At 39.1% G+C, this 14,436-nt stretch overlaps 2 protein-coding genes across 6 annotated transcripts in view; one reads left to right on the top strand and one right to left on the bottom strand.

Annotated features, from left to right (window-relative positions):
* Positions 1 to 2,575: 2,575 nt before the first annotated feature.
* Positions 2,576 to 12,775, top strand: wu:fc17b08 (titin). The gene has a single exon (XM_040001780.1). It carries the CDS (start codon positions 2,983 to 2,985, stop codon positions 7,660 to 7,662), a length of 4,680 nt encoding a protein of 1,559 aa, XP_039857714.1. The 5' UTR covers positions 2,576 to 2,982; the 3' UTR covers positions 7,663 to 12,775.
* The window catches only part of LOC120715044 (slit homolog 1 protein-like), an 82,331-nt gene continuing 79,866 nt past the window's right edge, over positions 11,972 to 14,436 (bottom strand). For all 5 annotated transcript variants that reach the window (XM_040001781.1, XM_040001783.1, XM_040001782.1 and 2 more), the window contains one exon: positions 11,972 to 14,403. In XM_040001781.1, the coding sequence (XP_039857715.1) occupies positions 14,165 to 14,403 (239 nt within the window). In that variant the 3' untranslated portion in view covers positions 11,972 to 14,164. The remainder of the gene's footprint in view (positions 14,404 to 14,436) is intronic.

The raw sequence follows: 14,436 nt of genomic DNA, 5'->3' as shown, positions 1-14,436 counted from the left end.
CCCCAGATTTAAAAAACAAACATGTAATACATCTGAATCGCTTACCATGGTTTACAACATAATACCCAGTAGTTGCTTCAATTACAGATGTACATATACAAGTAAATCTAATCACTGATTTGATTTCAGTAATAAAATTATTTTTGCACTGACAATCCTCAGGCATTGCCAAAATATAAAACTTTATTGCCTAATGCATTTAAGTTGATATACTAAAGTCATAAAAGCGCTTTTGGGTTTATTGATCATTTATTGATTCCTCCTTACATTCTGTTGTAGCAAATCCAGTGGTTGACTACCTCATCTGGAAAGCCGATATCACCACTATCACTGTTCTCAAAGCTGTTTTATGTAGCAATCTCATGCACACAACACTATACTGTAAATTTCTTTGTGTAAAGGCAAATGATTTAAAGCAGAGTGGTAATCATAATGATATAAGTATAAAAGTTAAACTATATATAAATATTTCTGTCTATACTTTTTTTTGGGTATGGAGCAGTTTAGGGAACTTATTCTGGTCGTGACATGATACATTTCCTCTGCGTTGAAGGAACTATGTTGCTAAAATGGGGTTAGAACCTACTTCTTCTTAGATACCTTCCAAATTTTATTATATTGTCGATTTAGTATTTATTAAGCTTTTTTTTTATTAAAATGTAACGTTAACACTTAAATTGAGAATGTAAACAGCTTTAATTAAACTCAATGCTTCTTAAAATAATAATAAGCCTGTGTGTACATATCTTAAAGGTTTATCTAACTGTTATAAGAGATAGCTGCGGAGCAAGACTGTACTAATTTATTATGGGCAAAGTTTTGCATGTGAGGACTGAAGTCGTTCTACAAGCTTAAATGTTGAGACTCTTCAGCTGATTGCGGAGTATCCTTATCCATACAAATATGTACAGATCTTGTACATTTTATGTCACTTTAATAGCATATAAATGAATGGCACTGGGTGTATTTTTGCATGATTGGACTAAATCATATTTGTCATTTGGGGATTTTGTTCTGTATAGTGAAGTTTATCTTTTGGGGTTGTTTTATTGAATACAAACAATGGGGTGTTGGTGTGTTTAATGTCAAGTAATCACTGTAAGAAGTAGATTCTCTTTGAGCCTAAAATATGTCTTGACCAGTTAAAAATCTGGTCAGTGGTTAAGGATGTTATAAATGCCCTTGTATAGCAGATCGTAATTTTGAGATTATTTATCCTCCTATTGTATACAGTGTGTAAACTTTGTGAATGAGTTTACTCATTCACAATTTTCTGCTTGTGAAATATTGTGAGCTGGTATGTAATTTGGTTTGCTTGTGCTTGTTAGATTGACTACTTGAAGAAAAAGTACTTGGTTTTGTAGCAATGATCACAGAAACAGAGTGGAAAAACCCTCAGGGATTAAACTCTCACCAGTAGTTATTCAGGTACTCCACTTTACTGCTTAGGCTTTGCAGGGAGGGATGTGAAGTTGACGAGCTTAGCAAAAAAATCATCAGGTTCTAGTTACACTTTTTTTTTTTTTTTAATCTCTAAAATGTATTTTTAAAGCTCTAAAATTTACTTTTGAGATATTTGACATGCTGTACAAATAGCTTCATGGTTAGAGCCAAAAATCCTGCAGTACAGCTTTCCATCTTTGACTACTACACTACACAATGAATATCAGGGATTCAAGAATAAGCCCAGAAACGTCCTAATAGTCTTTCTGCTTGCTGAACATTCATTACAGCCTTCACACCCTCATTTTAGAGAGTATACAATAAACTTTTGTGATATAAAGCTGAAATTCATTAAAAAAAACAAAGTCACCATTATGTTGTCTTGCTCATGCTTGTAGTGCAGTTTACTGCTAGTATATAATAACCGGTTTGATCCATGAAATTTCACTTTGTTCCTTTTTATGTAGCTTCTAACACAGAGGACAGGCATAGCAAACCTGATTTGTTATGCAGCCTTAGCTTGCTGTGGCAATAGTTGTTCCAACTTGAACAAAAGACATGAAAAATTCATGTTTGTGATGTCAAAATGAAAAAATGTTGTCCAGTGTTGCTTGGCAATGTAGTATTAGCTAAAGTTGTGTGTAAATATGATTTATAGTTTATTTTCAGACAAAATTTAATTTAGCACAACTTCATTTATTTCTGACTTGTTGATCTTTTACTTGGCAGAATCTGCTGCTCCCACAAAACTGTTGGTCTTTTTTTGTTGCTCAGCATAGCTTTGTAGCATATCACCTCATGAATACAGAATGTAATGTTTTCTTGTTTAAAGACCCAAAGTGCAGCTTCTGAAAGATTTTTTTTTTTTTTTTTTTTTTTTTTTTTTTGTTAAGCAAAGAAAACAACTTTTCATAGTTGCGGATATATTTTTGGCATAATGTTATGATTTAAAGGCTCTTAATGTAGTAAGGTATCGGGATTTTGTAATAGATCTATTACATAAATGTAACTTAGAAATAAAGAGAGATACTCGTTTGGCACAATTATTAATTTTTTGATTTGCATTGGCATAAATAAAATTTTGGTATTAGAGTAACATGTTTTTTTTTTTTAATATCTTTAGTTATGTTTGATTTTTCTTTTATTGGTTTGTTTTATATTGTGAAAGGTGACTTGAGCATTTGTCATTTAAAACAAAACAAAACTTGACATATAAACTTGACAAGTCTGATATATTTGATTTTTGCCCCTAATGTAGTTGGTATTATAACTAATATGTTTTCGACATGGTTTAACCAAATGGGCTACCATTACTTAATGTCTTGTGCATGTATGATTTTTTTCTTAATGTAAAATATAAAAAACTAAAAAATGTAATGGCTGTAATACTGCAATTGGTCAAGTTCACTGGACAAATGATTTGCTTCTAAAAAGTATCACTTATTCTTCTAATAAATATATATGAATAAAAAAAATATAAACGTGTATATTATTTCACACAAACATAAATCTGCTTCCAGGTTTTTTTAACTACTAGAGATGAAAACTCACTTATCTGCAGAGCTCATAACAGTCAAAAGAATGAACCAGTGTTGTTTCAGACTGATGGAGAATTTAATGTTTCCTTCTTCTTTTCCTCCCAGTGAGTCTCCGGACCGCCATCTCGCAAAGGCTAAAGACCTGCAGTCCACCTCCACTCTGGAACAGTTCATGGCCAAGCTCTGCCCCCACCATCAGAGACAGATAGTAGATGCCATAGGTTTTCTACAGACGGAGATCAAAGCACTTGCATCCTCCAGTACACATAAAGCCTCTAACTGTACCTCTGGTGTCAAGGGAACTTCTTGTTCCACTGCAAAATCCAGTGCAGTGACTCCTGAGAAGTCACACCCTGAGATAAGATTTCCCAGTGAAGTCACTTCCAAGCCAGAAGTCCCAGGCAGTTGTGCAATGAAAAATGTTCCAGAAAATGCTGTGCTGCTGAAATCGTCTATAACCCCTAGCACTGTTTCGGATCTTCGCAGCCCTGGGTCAGGGAGTAACCAGGCTTTGGTGACCCCCATTGCTCATCCAGTAGATGCAGAGAACCGTCATGGTGATCATGCACCTCTTAAGATCAAAATTATGACCTCTAATGATGCTGCTGGTAAGAAGCTGTGTGTGCTCAGTCCCACTGTTTCTACTCACTCTGACACTTTGGAGGAGAGACAGAACTCTGATTCATCCAACAAAACAGAGACTCAGACTGCCAGACTGAGCTCTTCTGTAAAAAGGCATAATCAGGGTAGCCACACACATGAAGCTAGGCAGAGGGTAACTATTGGACATCCCAAAGATACACCAGCAAAACTGTTTCCCGTCAACAGTTCTTCAGACTCTGTGCGGACGGCCAGGAAGACCATCAGGTCGTCCTCTGATCATTGGACCAAGGACTCTCCATCTAAAGGAATAGTTGACCCTGATCTTGGCCACTGTGACATTGTTTTTATTGACAAATCAATTACAGAGTGTGTTAAGGAGCCGCGGCACAGCATGGTACCACGCCGAAATGCCAGAAAAAGCACCAGAGGACATTTGTGGTTGGGGCCAGATGAAATCTGGGAGTTAAAAACTGTTCGTACTTTGGCTGGAAAGGGTAACTGTCCTAATCCAATGCCAAAGCTCACACCATTGGTCACTCCAAAGCAAATACTTTCAAAGCCTGAAGGTGTGCCACCTGTGGATATGCCTTTTGTTGGATCATGCACGGAGACAATAAATCAACAAATGCCTACAGAGGAGACAGATGATAGTGTGATACCAGGCACAGAGGATATCATAGAGGTAGCAGCCAGTAGAGTAGATATTATAGTTGAAACTAGTCAGACAGATCAGTGTCAGAGCAAGGGACAGTCTAGTCCTTCATCTCCATTAAGGACCCCAACAGAGAGCCAAGAAACCGTTAAAGACACAGAAGTAGAACAGGATGCAGTTGCAGATGTAGGGATGACTACAGGAAGTGACGAAAGTGTTGATCACGCTACAAATGAAGCAATAAAAGAAACTGACCCAGAGCCTCAAGAGGAAATGCATGAGAGTACAGAGGAAACAGTGGCAGAAACAGCCCTTGAGCCATTAGAGAAAAATACCATAGAAGAACCAGAGTCCCAGATTTCATCAGATGAACTGCACAGTAGTGAACCCGTTCCCCAGCAGAATAGCATCACATTACCCGTGAATAAAGTTGACGAAGGTAAAAAGGAAATGATGCCAGATGAGCAACCTCAGGAACTTCAGTTAGAGACACGAATACACAATGAGAACTGCGAAGGGACAGATGGCGCTAATACCACAGGTTCAGTAGAGGAGATGATGACGAAAGAGACAGAAATCGAAACACCTGAAGTAGTTGAAAGTGTTACGCCTTTAGAGATAGAAAATGATAATGATAGTGACTGTGATGTATCCTCAAAGTCACTTGACACACTCTTGAAGGAGTTGCCACCTTGGCGTAGGAAAAAAGGTAGCAAACCTCCAGTATCAAAGCTGCTGAAGCAGACAGAAGTGGTGATAGTGGGTCACGTTAATGGAAGACCCGTATCTGCCTCTGACAGGAAATTGCGTCGTAGACCAGGTAACGCCACATCACCTTGTAAAGCTGCAGCAAAATCGAGTCAGAATGCATCCAACAATAGTTTTGAGGTAACTATTGTCTCTACCGCTAATGAAAAGAATATGAAGAAGCCGTTACCTGACACACGCATACCTAAAGACTCAATTGAGACTGCTGTCATTGAGCAGGTGACAGAACCCCCTCCTGACACACAGTCAAGCCCAAATTCAAAGCCTAAACAAATCCAGAAACAAAAGAAAGTCCTAAAAGATGATCAGCCTACCGATGATCCTCAAAACCCTGAGCCCAAACGTCAGCTTAGATCTGCAAACCAGAAACCACCTGAAACTCCAGTATCGAATTCTATTTCAAATCCTGCCACTCCCATTTCATCTCCAGAAGCACCCCCTGAGCAGCTTCTTTCCCTCCCTCTTCCTTGTCCACTTGCTGTTCCTGCATCTCCTCTAAACGAGTCCTGTGATCCTCCAACCTCTGAACTGTCTCAACCAAACACAGTAACTGAAACTGTGGAATTAAACACTGAAAATACTGAACCAGTAGAGACTCCATCTGAAGAAATGGAGACGAATGTTGAAGAGCAAAGACTGCAGGCCAGACAGAAACTAAGATCTGCCAAGGTTGTAGCAGATGACAGTAAGAAAGTGCAACTTAGCGGTGAGGTATCAAGTCCCGTAAAGGCAGAATTGCAAACACAGATTATGCCATTAAGAAGTAAACGGGTTCTTCAAAAGAACACAGAAGCAAGCAATGTTGCCGTGCAGCCAAATGTAGCAGCTTTTGAAGACGGGTCAGTAGAAGATAATGATTCATCTGTAACAGAAAGAAGAATGCCATTAAGGAGTGATGAGACCAGTAAGGGTGAAATAGCCTTGCAGTCTGTTACTCAGTTGCCACAAGTGGACAACAAAAAATTAGCACTAAGATCACAAAGACTGATCCCTGTCCCCTCTACTAGTGCTTATACTGTAGCCCCAAGACAAAACGATGTAGCTTCTCCTGTCAGAATAATGCCAGAAAGAATAACTAAAGCTCAGGTGAGGTCCCCCTCTGGGTCTGTTGCATCCGTGTCCCACAGTTCACACGGCCCTATCATTACTCCTAGGCACGAGCCCCCAAAACAAACGACTAACAAATTCTTTGAGACTTTGACCGCAGAAGAAAGCCAACAGCTAATTACAAATCTGAATATTAAATATGATAAAATGCAAAAAGGTTGGGTGCAAATGGATAAGGAGGGTCAGCCAGCAGCAAAATACAAAAACAAAGCAGACCGGCAGGCAGCTATATGGAAAAGTAAGCGCAGGGCACGAAAACCAAAATCTGCAGAGCATCAGAAATACTCGCCAGTCCAAATGCTTTTTATGAAAGGTTTTAATCTCTCCAACATTTGTCGCTGGTTCCTTGAATCAACGGAAACGAAATCTCTTGTCATCGTCAAGAAGGTGACCACACGTCTTCCGTCAGAAAGTCAGCTGTGCTTCCACAACTCGTCAAGTGCGGCAGGGACGTCTCAGGGTGTATTTCCAAGCGTACAGGCAGAGCGCTTAAAGAAGCATTTGAAAAAGTTTGCCATTGCCTCCCCTGTAAAGAGCAACCCCAGGAGTCAGAAGCTGATTGCTAGAGCACTGGAGCAAGAAGCAAATGCAGTCAAAGGGAAAGAGAGAGGAGATCTCTCCAGTAGTTCTCAGAATTTGACAAAGTACTCCTCTGCCAAAGCTTCTGCTCAGATAAGTGAATCCCAGAAATCCTCTGGAAAATCAAAGAATCCAGCTAGCGCAAGGATCCTGAGGAAATATTCTAATATTAGAGAGAAGATGCAGGTTCAGCAAACTACTAGTAGACTGAAAAAGGCATCCAAAATATTAAAAACCAGCAAGATTAAAAGACTTGCCACCACAAAGTCGTCCTCCAAGTCAAATCTGAAGCAGTCTCTTAAGGCACAAAAATCCGCATTACCTGTCAGCAAACGAATGAAAGAGTCATCGGCAAAAATGGAGAGGCGAAAAATGTTGGCTAACAAAAAGTCAAAGCAAACTGTAAAATATAAAGCTGTGAGGGCTCAGAGCAGTGGTAGAGCTTCAAGAGATACAAGTAAAAAGGAGTTGCCTAAGAGATGTTCTCAGAGACTTGGGTCTCCTAAAATAGCCGAACATAACCCTGTCGACACACCTAAAGGCAAAGCGGACAACAAAAGGCACACTGAAGCAAGTTCTGCAAAAATCCAGTCGAGGGAGTCGTCACAGAGTACACCTACTGAGATCAAAGATGCAGAGAATGCTGCTGAAACCCCACAGCAGAGCACGGATGTCAAGGTGCCAACCTCACCTGACCAGGTGCTAACAAGATCCCAGAGAAAAATGGAGGCTGCTCTCCCTCCGAGCGGGAGCCCCAGTCATGTTTCAAAGAGGGCCACGAAGTCCTCGATAACACAGCATGCGTCTCCCAGATCAGTTAGGAAAACTGATGAACCTACACTGACGAGAAGTGGAGCTTTAAAGTCTCCGGTAAAAAGAAGTCCACGCAGTGCAACAAAACTGGCAACCAAGAGGGCTCTGAAGCTTGCAGACACCCCAGCGAAGCGCACAAGGACATCACTCTCAAAATAAGATTGAGACAGAGAGATCATCTTTATTTAGAAGATTTGCCTCTTTATTATCTTTTATCTGGAATATACTCCGAAGGACCAAACCATGTCTATTTTGTGTACTCACCAAACTCTTCAGAGAATACCTTTTTCAGTAGGTAAATGTGAGGAAGAAACACATTTTGAAATTTGTTTATCGGTCAGTGTGAAAATGCAAATGTGACGTATTGTTCAGATTTCGATTTGTTTTTAGGACTGAAAACCAGTCCTGCGTGATGTCTGGCAGTTGTAGCCGTTTGGCTTTATGTTTCAGCGCTCTTGACACGGCTGGAGATGACAACAGCCTAACAAATGTTTTCAGAGTTAGGAGAACAAGCATCAAACTGGGATTCATAAGAATTTGTTCACAGTCCTTTTGTTCCCTTTTGTTTTTTTCCTTTGCTGTTTTTGTATATAATTATCGTTTTAGATGATAGCATGCACTGCGTTTAAGCTTCCTATGTAAGTTGGCAGTTTGTATCTCCAGCCTGTGTTCAAATCACAACAGCGTGAATATGTGACTGCTGTGACCAGGTGCCTTATTTATGAAGTGTAATGTAATAGAATGTGTTGCTAAATGTGAAATCTCCTGTCCTCTGCTTGTAACAGCTTTCAGTTCCCAGAGAGGCAGTCAGCATTAATTTGCTACACACAGTGTGTGCAAACTGTTTCCGTTCCGCACAGTATGTGCCTCACACTTCATCTGCAAATTCTCACGTTGATTAAGGCGTTCAGATTTTCGTACTCATCTTCCACCTGAGATTTATTTTGTGCCCATTTTCCCACAGCATTAACATAAAATTATTCTTATTATAGTTGTATTAGATGTTGAGATCTGAATTGTTAAGAGACATGCGTGTTATATATGTGTCATGACAAAAGTTTGTAGCTTTTTTTTTTTTTAAATTTTTTTTATTTTAATGTTTTTTGAGGTTTCGTCACTATGTACCTCCACGGTCACTTTTGACAATTGCACCCAGTGTTACCTGCACATTCTGGTGACTTTTGAGTATTTTACCTGCGTCTGCATGTGATTATTCTTGTTAATGCTTAGACCGTTTCACAATGCAGCCATGAAACCTCCCATTAATATTTATGCCCCTAAATCCCGTTTGAGAGTTAACTAAAAGCTGTAAACTATGGGAGATGATTTGGGAATTCTAGCTTATTCGTCAAAATTCCTCCAAACAAAGGCCTGAACAGTTTGTGTATTTATTGGTAAGTATGTATGAAACGGTAACGGACCGTTGCATTAATCGTGTTTCGCAAGCTGGATCTAAAATATTTGGGGTTGCTTTAGTCCCTTTCTGAGTTGTGCATCCAAGTGTTTGGCAGTTTTACTTTTTATGGTCTCTTTTTTTCCATTTCTTTGTTTTATTTTCACTGACAGTTAGATGTTCTCATAATGTGACGTTTGTTTACTTCCATCATAGTAACTTGCATTAGTGTATTGTCAAAGGAAAAAATACCATTTTAGCACAGTTTTATTATTATAATAATGATTATGATCATTTTCTTTAAGAGGATAAATCATCTGTAAATGCAAAACAGGTCTACCATGTTTTTATTGTTATTTAAGAACTCCATTTAGGCTAGCAAATGTAAAACAGCCCACCAAATACCAGACTTGAACATGTTTATTCTTTACAGTTGCTATTTAAAGATTTTCATTTTGTATATTAGAAAGAAATACCTGCTTTATTTGTGGTAATCCCAAGAATGATACATCTTTATGTTAAGAACTTTGTATTTTTGCTGGAGTTGATATAAAGATGTTTGAATTTTATGCATGTTGTTTTTTGTTGTACCAGTGTTGCTTTATTACAGCCTCAACGGAGGTGCTCACACAAGTACATGAAAGTGAAATGAATTTCGGGGCTGGGGGAGCACTGAACTGTGTATTATCAGTATTTTAAAAATATTCACAAATCATACTCTGAGGTCCTTACAGTCAGCATCCTGAATATTCACGTGAACTTGACAGTATGGTTATGGTTAGTGTAGTTAACTAAACTAAATACAATTATTTTAGTAAAGTAAAATAAAAACTTGAAAGCCACTGAAACAAAAATAGCAATTATTCAAAAGCTGTGAGAAAATCTGAAATACAGTTGTGGCACTTTAGGACCTTAGATGCTTCCCCCTGATGGTAAATTTTTCAACTTTGTAGTTAACACAGTATTGATGGCATTTTACATAAATGGGACCTGCCATACCGCCAAAGGGCAATAGCCCCAATGCCCACAGGAAGCTCCCACTGTGCTGTTGGACTGATTGGTAAACAGTTGGCCTCCATAACCTTTGTCAGTGTAGAAAACAGTGAAGGCACTATAACCTGTGTGACACGAAGTAGTTAATTTATTTACCCTTTTTGGTGATATGCAGTTAGGTCCCTTTTCCAATTGAAGGACACGCCACCTTAGTAAGTCAGTAATTGGTTACTACCAAATCTTTAAAAAACAAAGTTCTGCCAAGTAGAGCCTACACCTGCAAACAAGGCATAAAATCAAATCGGCAACTTCCTGTTCTCTTTTCGGCATCAGCCATAGCTTTTGTGTGGTGCAAATGCACTGAAGTAAAATCACTGTCCATTTCATCAGCTTTAGGGTTGCTACAGTCTGATAAACCCAAAACAACAGATGAGTTATAAATAAATAAAATATGTTTCCAAGTCATTGGGAATTATATCATCAGGTCCAGAAGTATTTTTATTTAAAAAAAACCAAAAAAAAACAACCAAATTATTTTGCCCCTGTACACCACCACACTGGATTTGAAGTCACACAAAATAGATGTGAATCTACAGGCTTGCAGCTCAAATGGTTTAACAAAAGTATAGTATTAACTGTTTAGGAATTATTTTTTTTATATTTTTATTTAGTCCCCCATTCTCACAGGCTCAAAATTATTTGGACAAACTGATGTAATTTTTAATGTAAGTTTGATGAAAATCTTCGCAGTCAGTGACTTCCTGAAGTCTGGAACCCATGGACATCACCAAATGTTTCCATCCTTGAGATAGTCCGTCAAGGCCTTTATTGCAGCCACATGAGCGGCTGCTTGTTCGTGGGGAGCTCTCAGCTTTCACTTATGTCTTGAGTAACTGAAAGCATGTTGTGTTTGATTGAGTTAAGGTTAGTGATTTGGCCATGAGAGAACAATACTTTTGCTGCCATTGGGGGAAAAAAAACAGTCCCCCTTCTTGCATCAACATCCCTTTGGAAGTCATATTGAGAATTCCAGTGAAGTGCTGCCAAGTGCAATTTCAAAACTTGGAATTGAAAATTGTGGTGTTGTACAGAGGCAAAAGTGTGTGTGTATGTATGTATGTATGTATGTATATATATATATATAAAAGTGTCACTGTGTTTCAAATACAAACTTGTAAGATTTGCCAAGTAAAAGAAGGAAATGATGGAGACAATTTTTAAAAGCACACACATTTAAGTTTAATTAATGAAAAGAGTGGAGTTTTGGTAAACATTTTGTCGGTGGCACTACATACATTCAGCATTATTGAGTTTTCAGTTCAATCCCACCATCAGTCCTGTAACATAAACGCAAACAGACAGAACCCAGCCAGGGATATTTCTTAGTTTTTGCACCATTTCAATACAACAGAGACATTGTGTTGTTCACAATAACATTTATGTATATAGTTCATAGGATGGAAGAAAACTGTGTTTCTGGTCATGTGACCAGTAACTGAATTACATCTCAATATAGCACAAGCACCACTAAGATGTCTACCAGGAAGTTGAATGCACCAGTCCAGTACAGATTAGTGCAGAGGAAGGAAAGGAGACATGGAAAGAAAGTCACATTTGACTAAACGCGCACCTTTACGAGGCACACAGCCTAAGTATTACAGTGACTGTTCATCAGTATCCTTTATGGGATCTTTAATGTTTTTGTACACCACTGGGATCACAGCGACAGCATGTAAAACAAAGTTAACATGGGTAGCAATATGAATAGGAGCTCCGTGATGCGACGCTGTATGAGCTGAGATCTGCAGCCTTTCACACTATAAAGAGACTTTAACAGTTAGATCAGCAAAACGGATCAAACACAATCCCGATCTGCAGAGAGAACAACACCTTAACGCCATCCCGATGGACTGTCACTTATTCGACAGGATGTGATTTCTATATCTTACATTGGAAACTAAATAACAGCTAAAAGTTACCACTTCATGAATAAGCATAGGTCGTATTTATCTATACACATTTATACATTCAGGTATGACGTTCACTGTAATTGGCACCATTGCTTTCTTTTTTTTTCTTTTCTTTTTTTTTCGTATGGATTACCACTTAAAACTGACAGATACTGAAAATGTCCAGACCGTTTTCGTTTACTTATCTGTCAGTAGTAGGCATGTAATGCTTCACACACAGTTGCCTTTTCAAAGCAATCTTGGATGACACACCTTGATAACATGATCATTGTCCACAGAGGCAACTTCATCCTGTTCCTTCTGGCTTGACAGCAGCTTATGATCAGTTGAGCTTGACTAATTTAAAAAAACAAAAAACTTAAAAAAAACAACAAAAAAAACAAAACCCACCAGCTCACAAATTCAAATGACAGAAATGCAACTCGAGCACTTCAATCCAAATGAACACGGAAACAATCAGAAGTCTTTTAAGTGTGATGTGTTAATTTCAAGGGAAATTTGAGGTGGGGGACATCTCTTAATCTCAGCTCTGAACTCTCCGGCCCCTGCAAGCAAACCAGGAATGTCTGAGCCAGAGAGGAAGGTCAAACACTGCTATGAAGTGATGTTACAAATACAGTTTTTTACGTGATTTATTTTTTTTAGTTACCTTTTTAAATCTTTTTGACATTTTTGATCTTCACTTTCTACAGGAAAACGCCATTAGATAAAATAAATAAAAACAAGCACAGACTCTCAATGAATTAATGTAATATTCACATGGAAGACAACATATACAATATTAAACATATTTCTAGACCAATACTGCCTTCTATACAAAAAGGCCAACCAGCTGCTGCATTTTTTTTTTGGCCAATTAAATGTAATTAATCACCTTTTGGAGCATGTGAGATACAACAAATTAAAAAAAAAAAAACACCTAGGGAACCAAATGAACGCCTTTCCACCAGTCCCAAAGCTTCAGGAAACAGACTTACTCTTTAACATAGAAAAATACTATACCAAAATGAAATACAAATATATATATATTAGAATCTGTTAGGCATTTCTATATAAAGGGTTGTAGGGGAGGGATGGGGCAGCTAAAGGAGTTAGGTTACATCATGACACAAAAATATAACAAAAACAAATTATGAGAAATGAAACAAAACAAAATAAAAAATAAAACAACAGAGCATGATTCTGCAACCTTTTTGTTTTGTACATTTATAAGGATATTAAGAAGCTCTACATATTTGTTAGCAAACTTCTCCAAACATGCAACAGTTTGCACAAGTTTAATACTGCAGGCATCAAAAGGAGCAGGACTGATTGGCCTCCTACTCACTGGGGTGGAGTAGGTTGGGAGTGGGATTATGCAAATCATCCTAACCCTGAGGCAATTCATGCTGGGGGCTGATAAGCACTGGGCACTGTCAGCACCGGATGGGTTCTCTGATTGGAATAGTTTGGCACAAGCCTTCCCGTGTGGCGTTTAGACTGTGCAGAAAATGTGTGTATGCCATGCATGTGTGATTATGTACTTCAGAGACGTGCCTTGACTGCTGTTTTCAGTGCTGCTAGTCAGCGCAGTCTCTTGTTTATTTATTTTTTTAATGGAGTTTCTGTTACGGTACCTCACAGAAATCAACTGTGACACTAGACCACCCTAGCCTCGAAGCCACGGCGTATGCGCCGCTCTTAATCGTACGTTTTCTTCCTTGCTGTTCACTTCTACGTGTGCGTGTGTGGATGGATGACTGTATCCTGGCAGAGAAACTGCTACACCAAACCAACAACAACTTCAACTCAACTCAAACCATATCCAGCCCAGTCCAGGCAACCCAGCCAAGCTCAACTCAAAACAGCTTTGCCAAGTCAAAATTGTCCAGCTCTCCTCTTAGCCTTCTGCTTTTCCCAGGCCAGACCCCACTGTTCTCTCTGCCTCCACAAAGTAAAGATGGTAGAAGGTGGCTGGGCTGTCAGAGGCCTCAGAGATGGATGGGGAATTCACACTGGGTGACTCGGGTTGAAACAATGTTGCGGATACAATGGTTTGCTGCTGTTGTCGCACCTACGTTGTTGCCCGTGATGTTGGTTTCTCTGTTTTACTGTAGGTCAAACACCCTTAGAAGGGGAGGAAATATACTATTTTACAAACACTGTTGTCCATAATATATAGATAGAGGTTTTATATATATTCTTTAATATCTCTCTTTCTTTCTCTCCCTCACTTTCCTACTGTCTTCTCTTTCCTTTCTTTACTTCCTTTCTTTCTTTCCATCTTCTGCTCGTCAGCAGCAGCGGGGAACGGGAGTGAACTGTGCTACATGCAGCCCACGCAGCCGCACTTGATGGTCTTTTCCACCTCCTCGCTGAAGGTGGTCCCATCGCTGCATTCGAAGGTGTATTTCCGACGTTTCATCCTCTGGCTGGCGCAGCAGGCCCCTGTGTCGCAGGCTCCAGTGCACTCCACCCAAGAGACCATGCGTGTCGTCTGGCAGATAGCGTATCCCCGCTGGACCTGGTAGAAGTCTCGCACAGGTTCCCCTCTGCACTCAATCTCTAAATAAAAAACAATGGGAAAAAAAGTTTTTA

The sequence above is a fragment of the Simochromis diagramma genome, unplaced genomic scaffold, assembly GCF_900408965.1.
Source record: "Simochromis diagramma unplaced genomic scaffold, fSimDia1.1 OVJJ01000421.1, whole genome shotgun sequence".
Classification (NCBI taxonomy): domain Eukaryota; kingdom Metazoa; phylum Chordata; class Actinopteri; order Cichliformes; family Cichlidae; genus Simochromis; species Simochromis diagramma.
The sequence above is the reverse complement of the archived record's forward strand: the minus strand, read 5'-3'. Positions and strand labels throughout refer to the sequence as shown.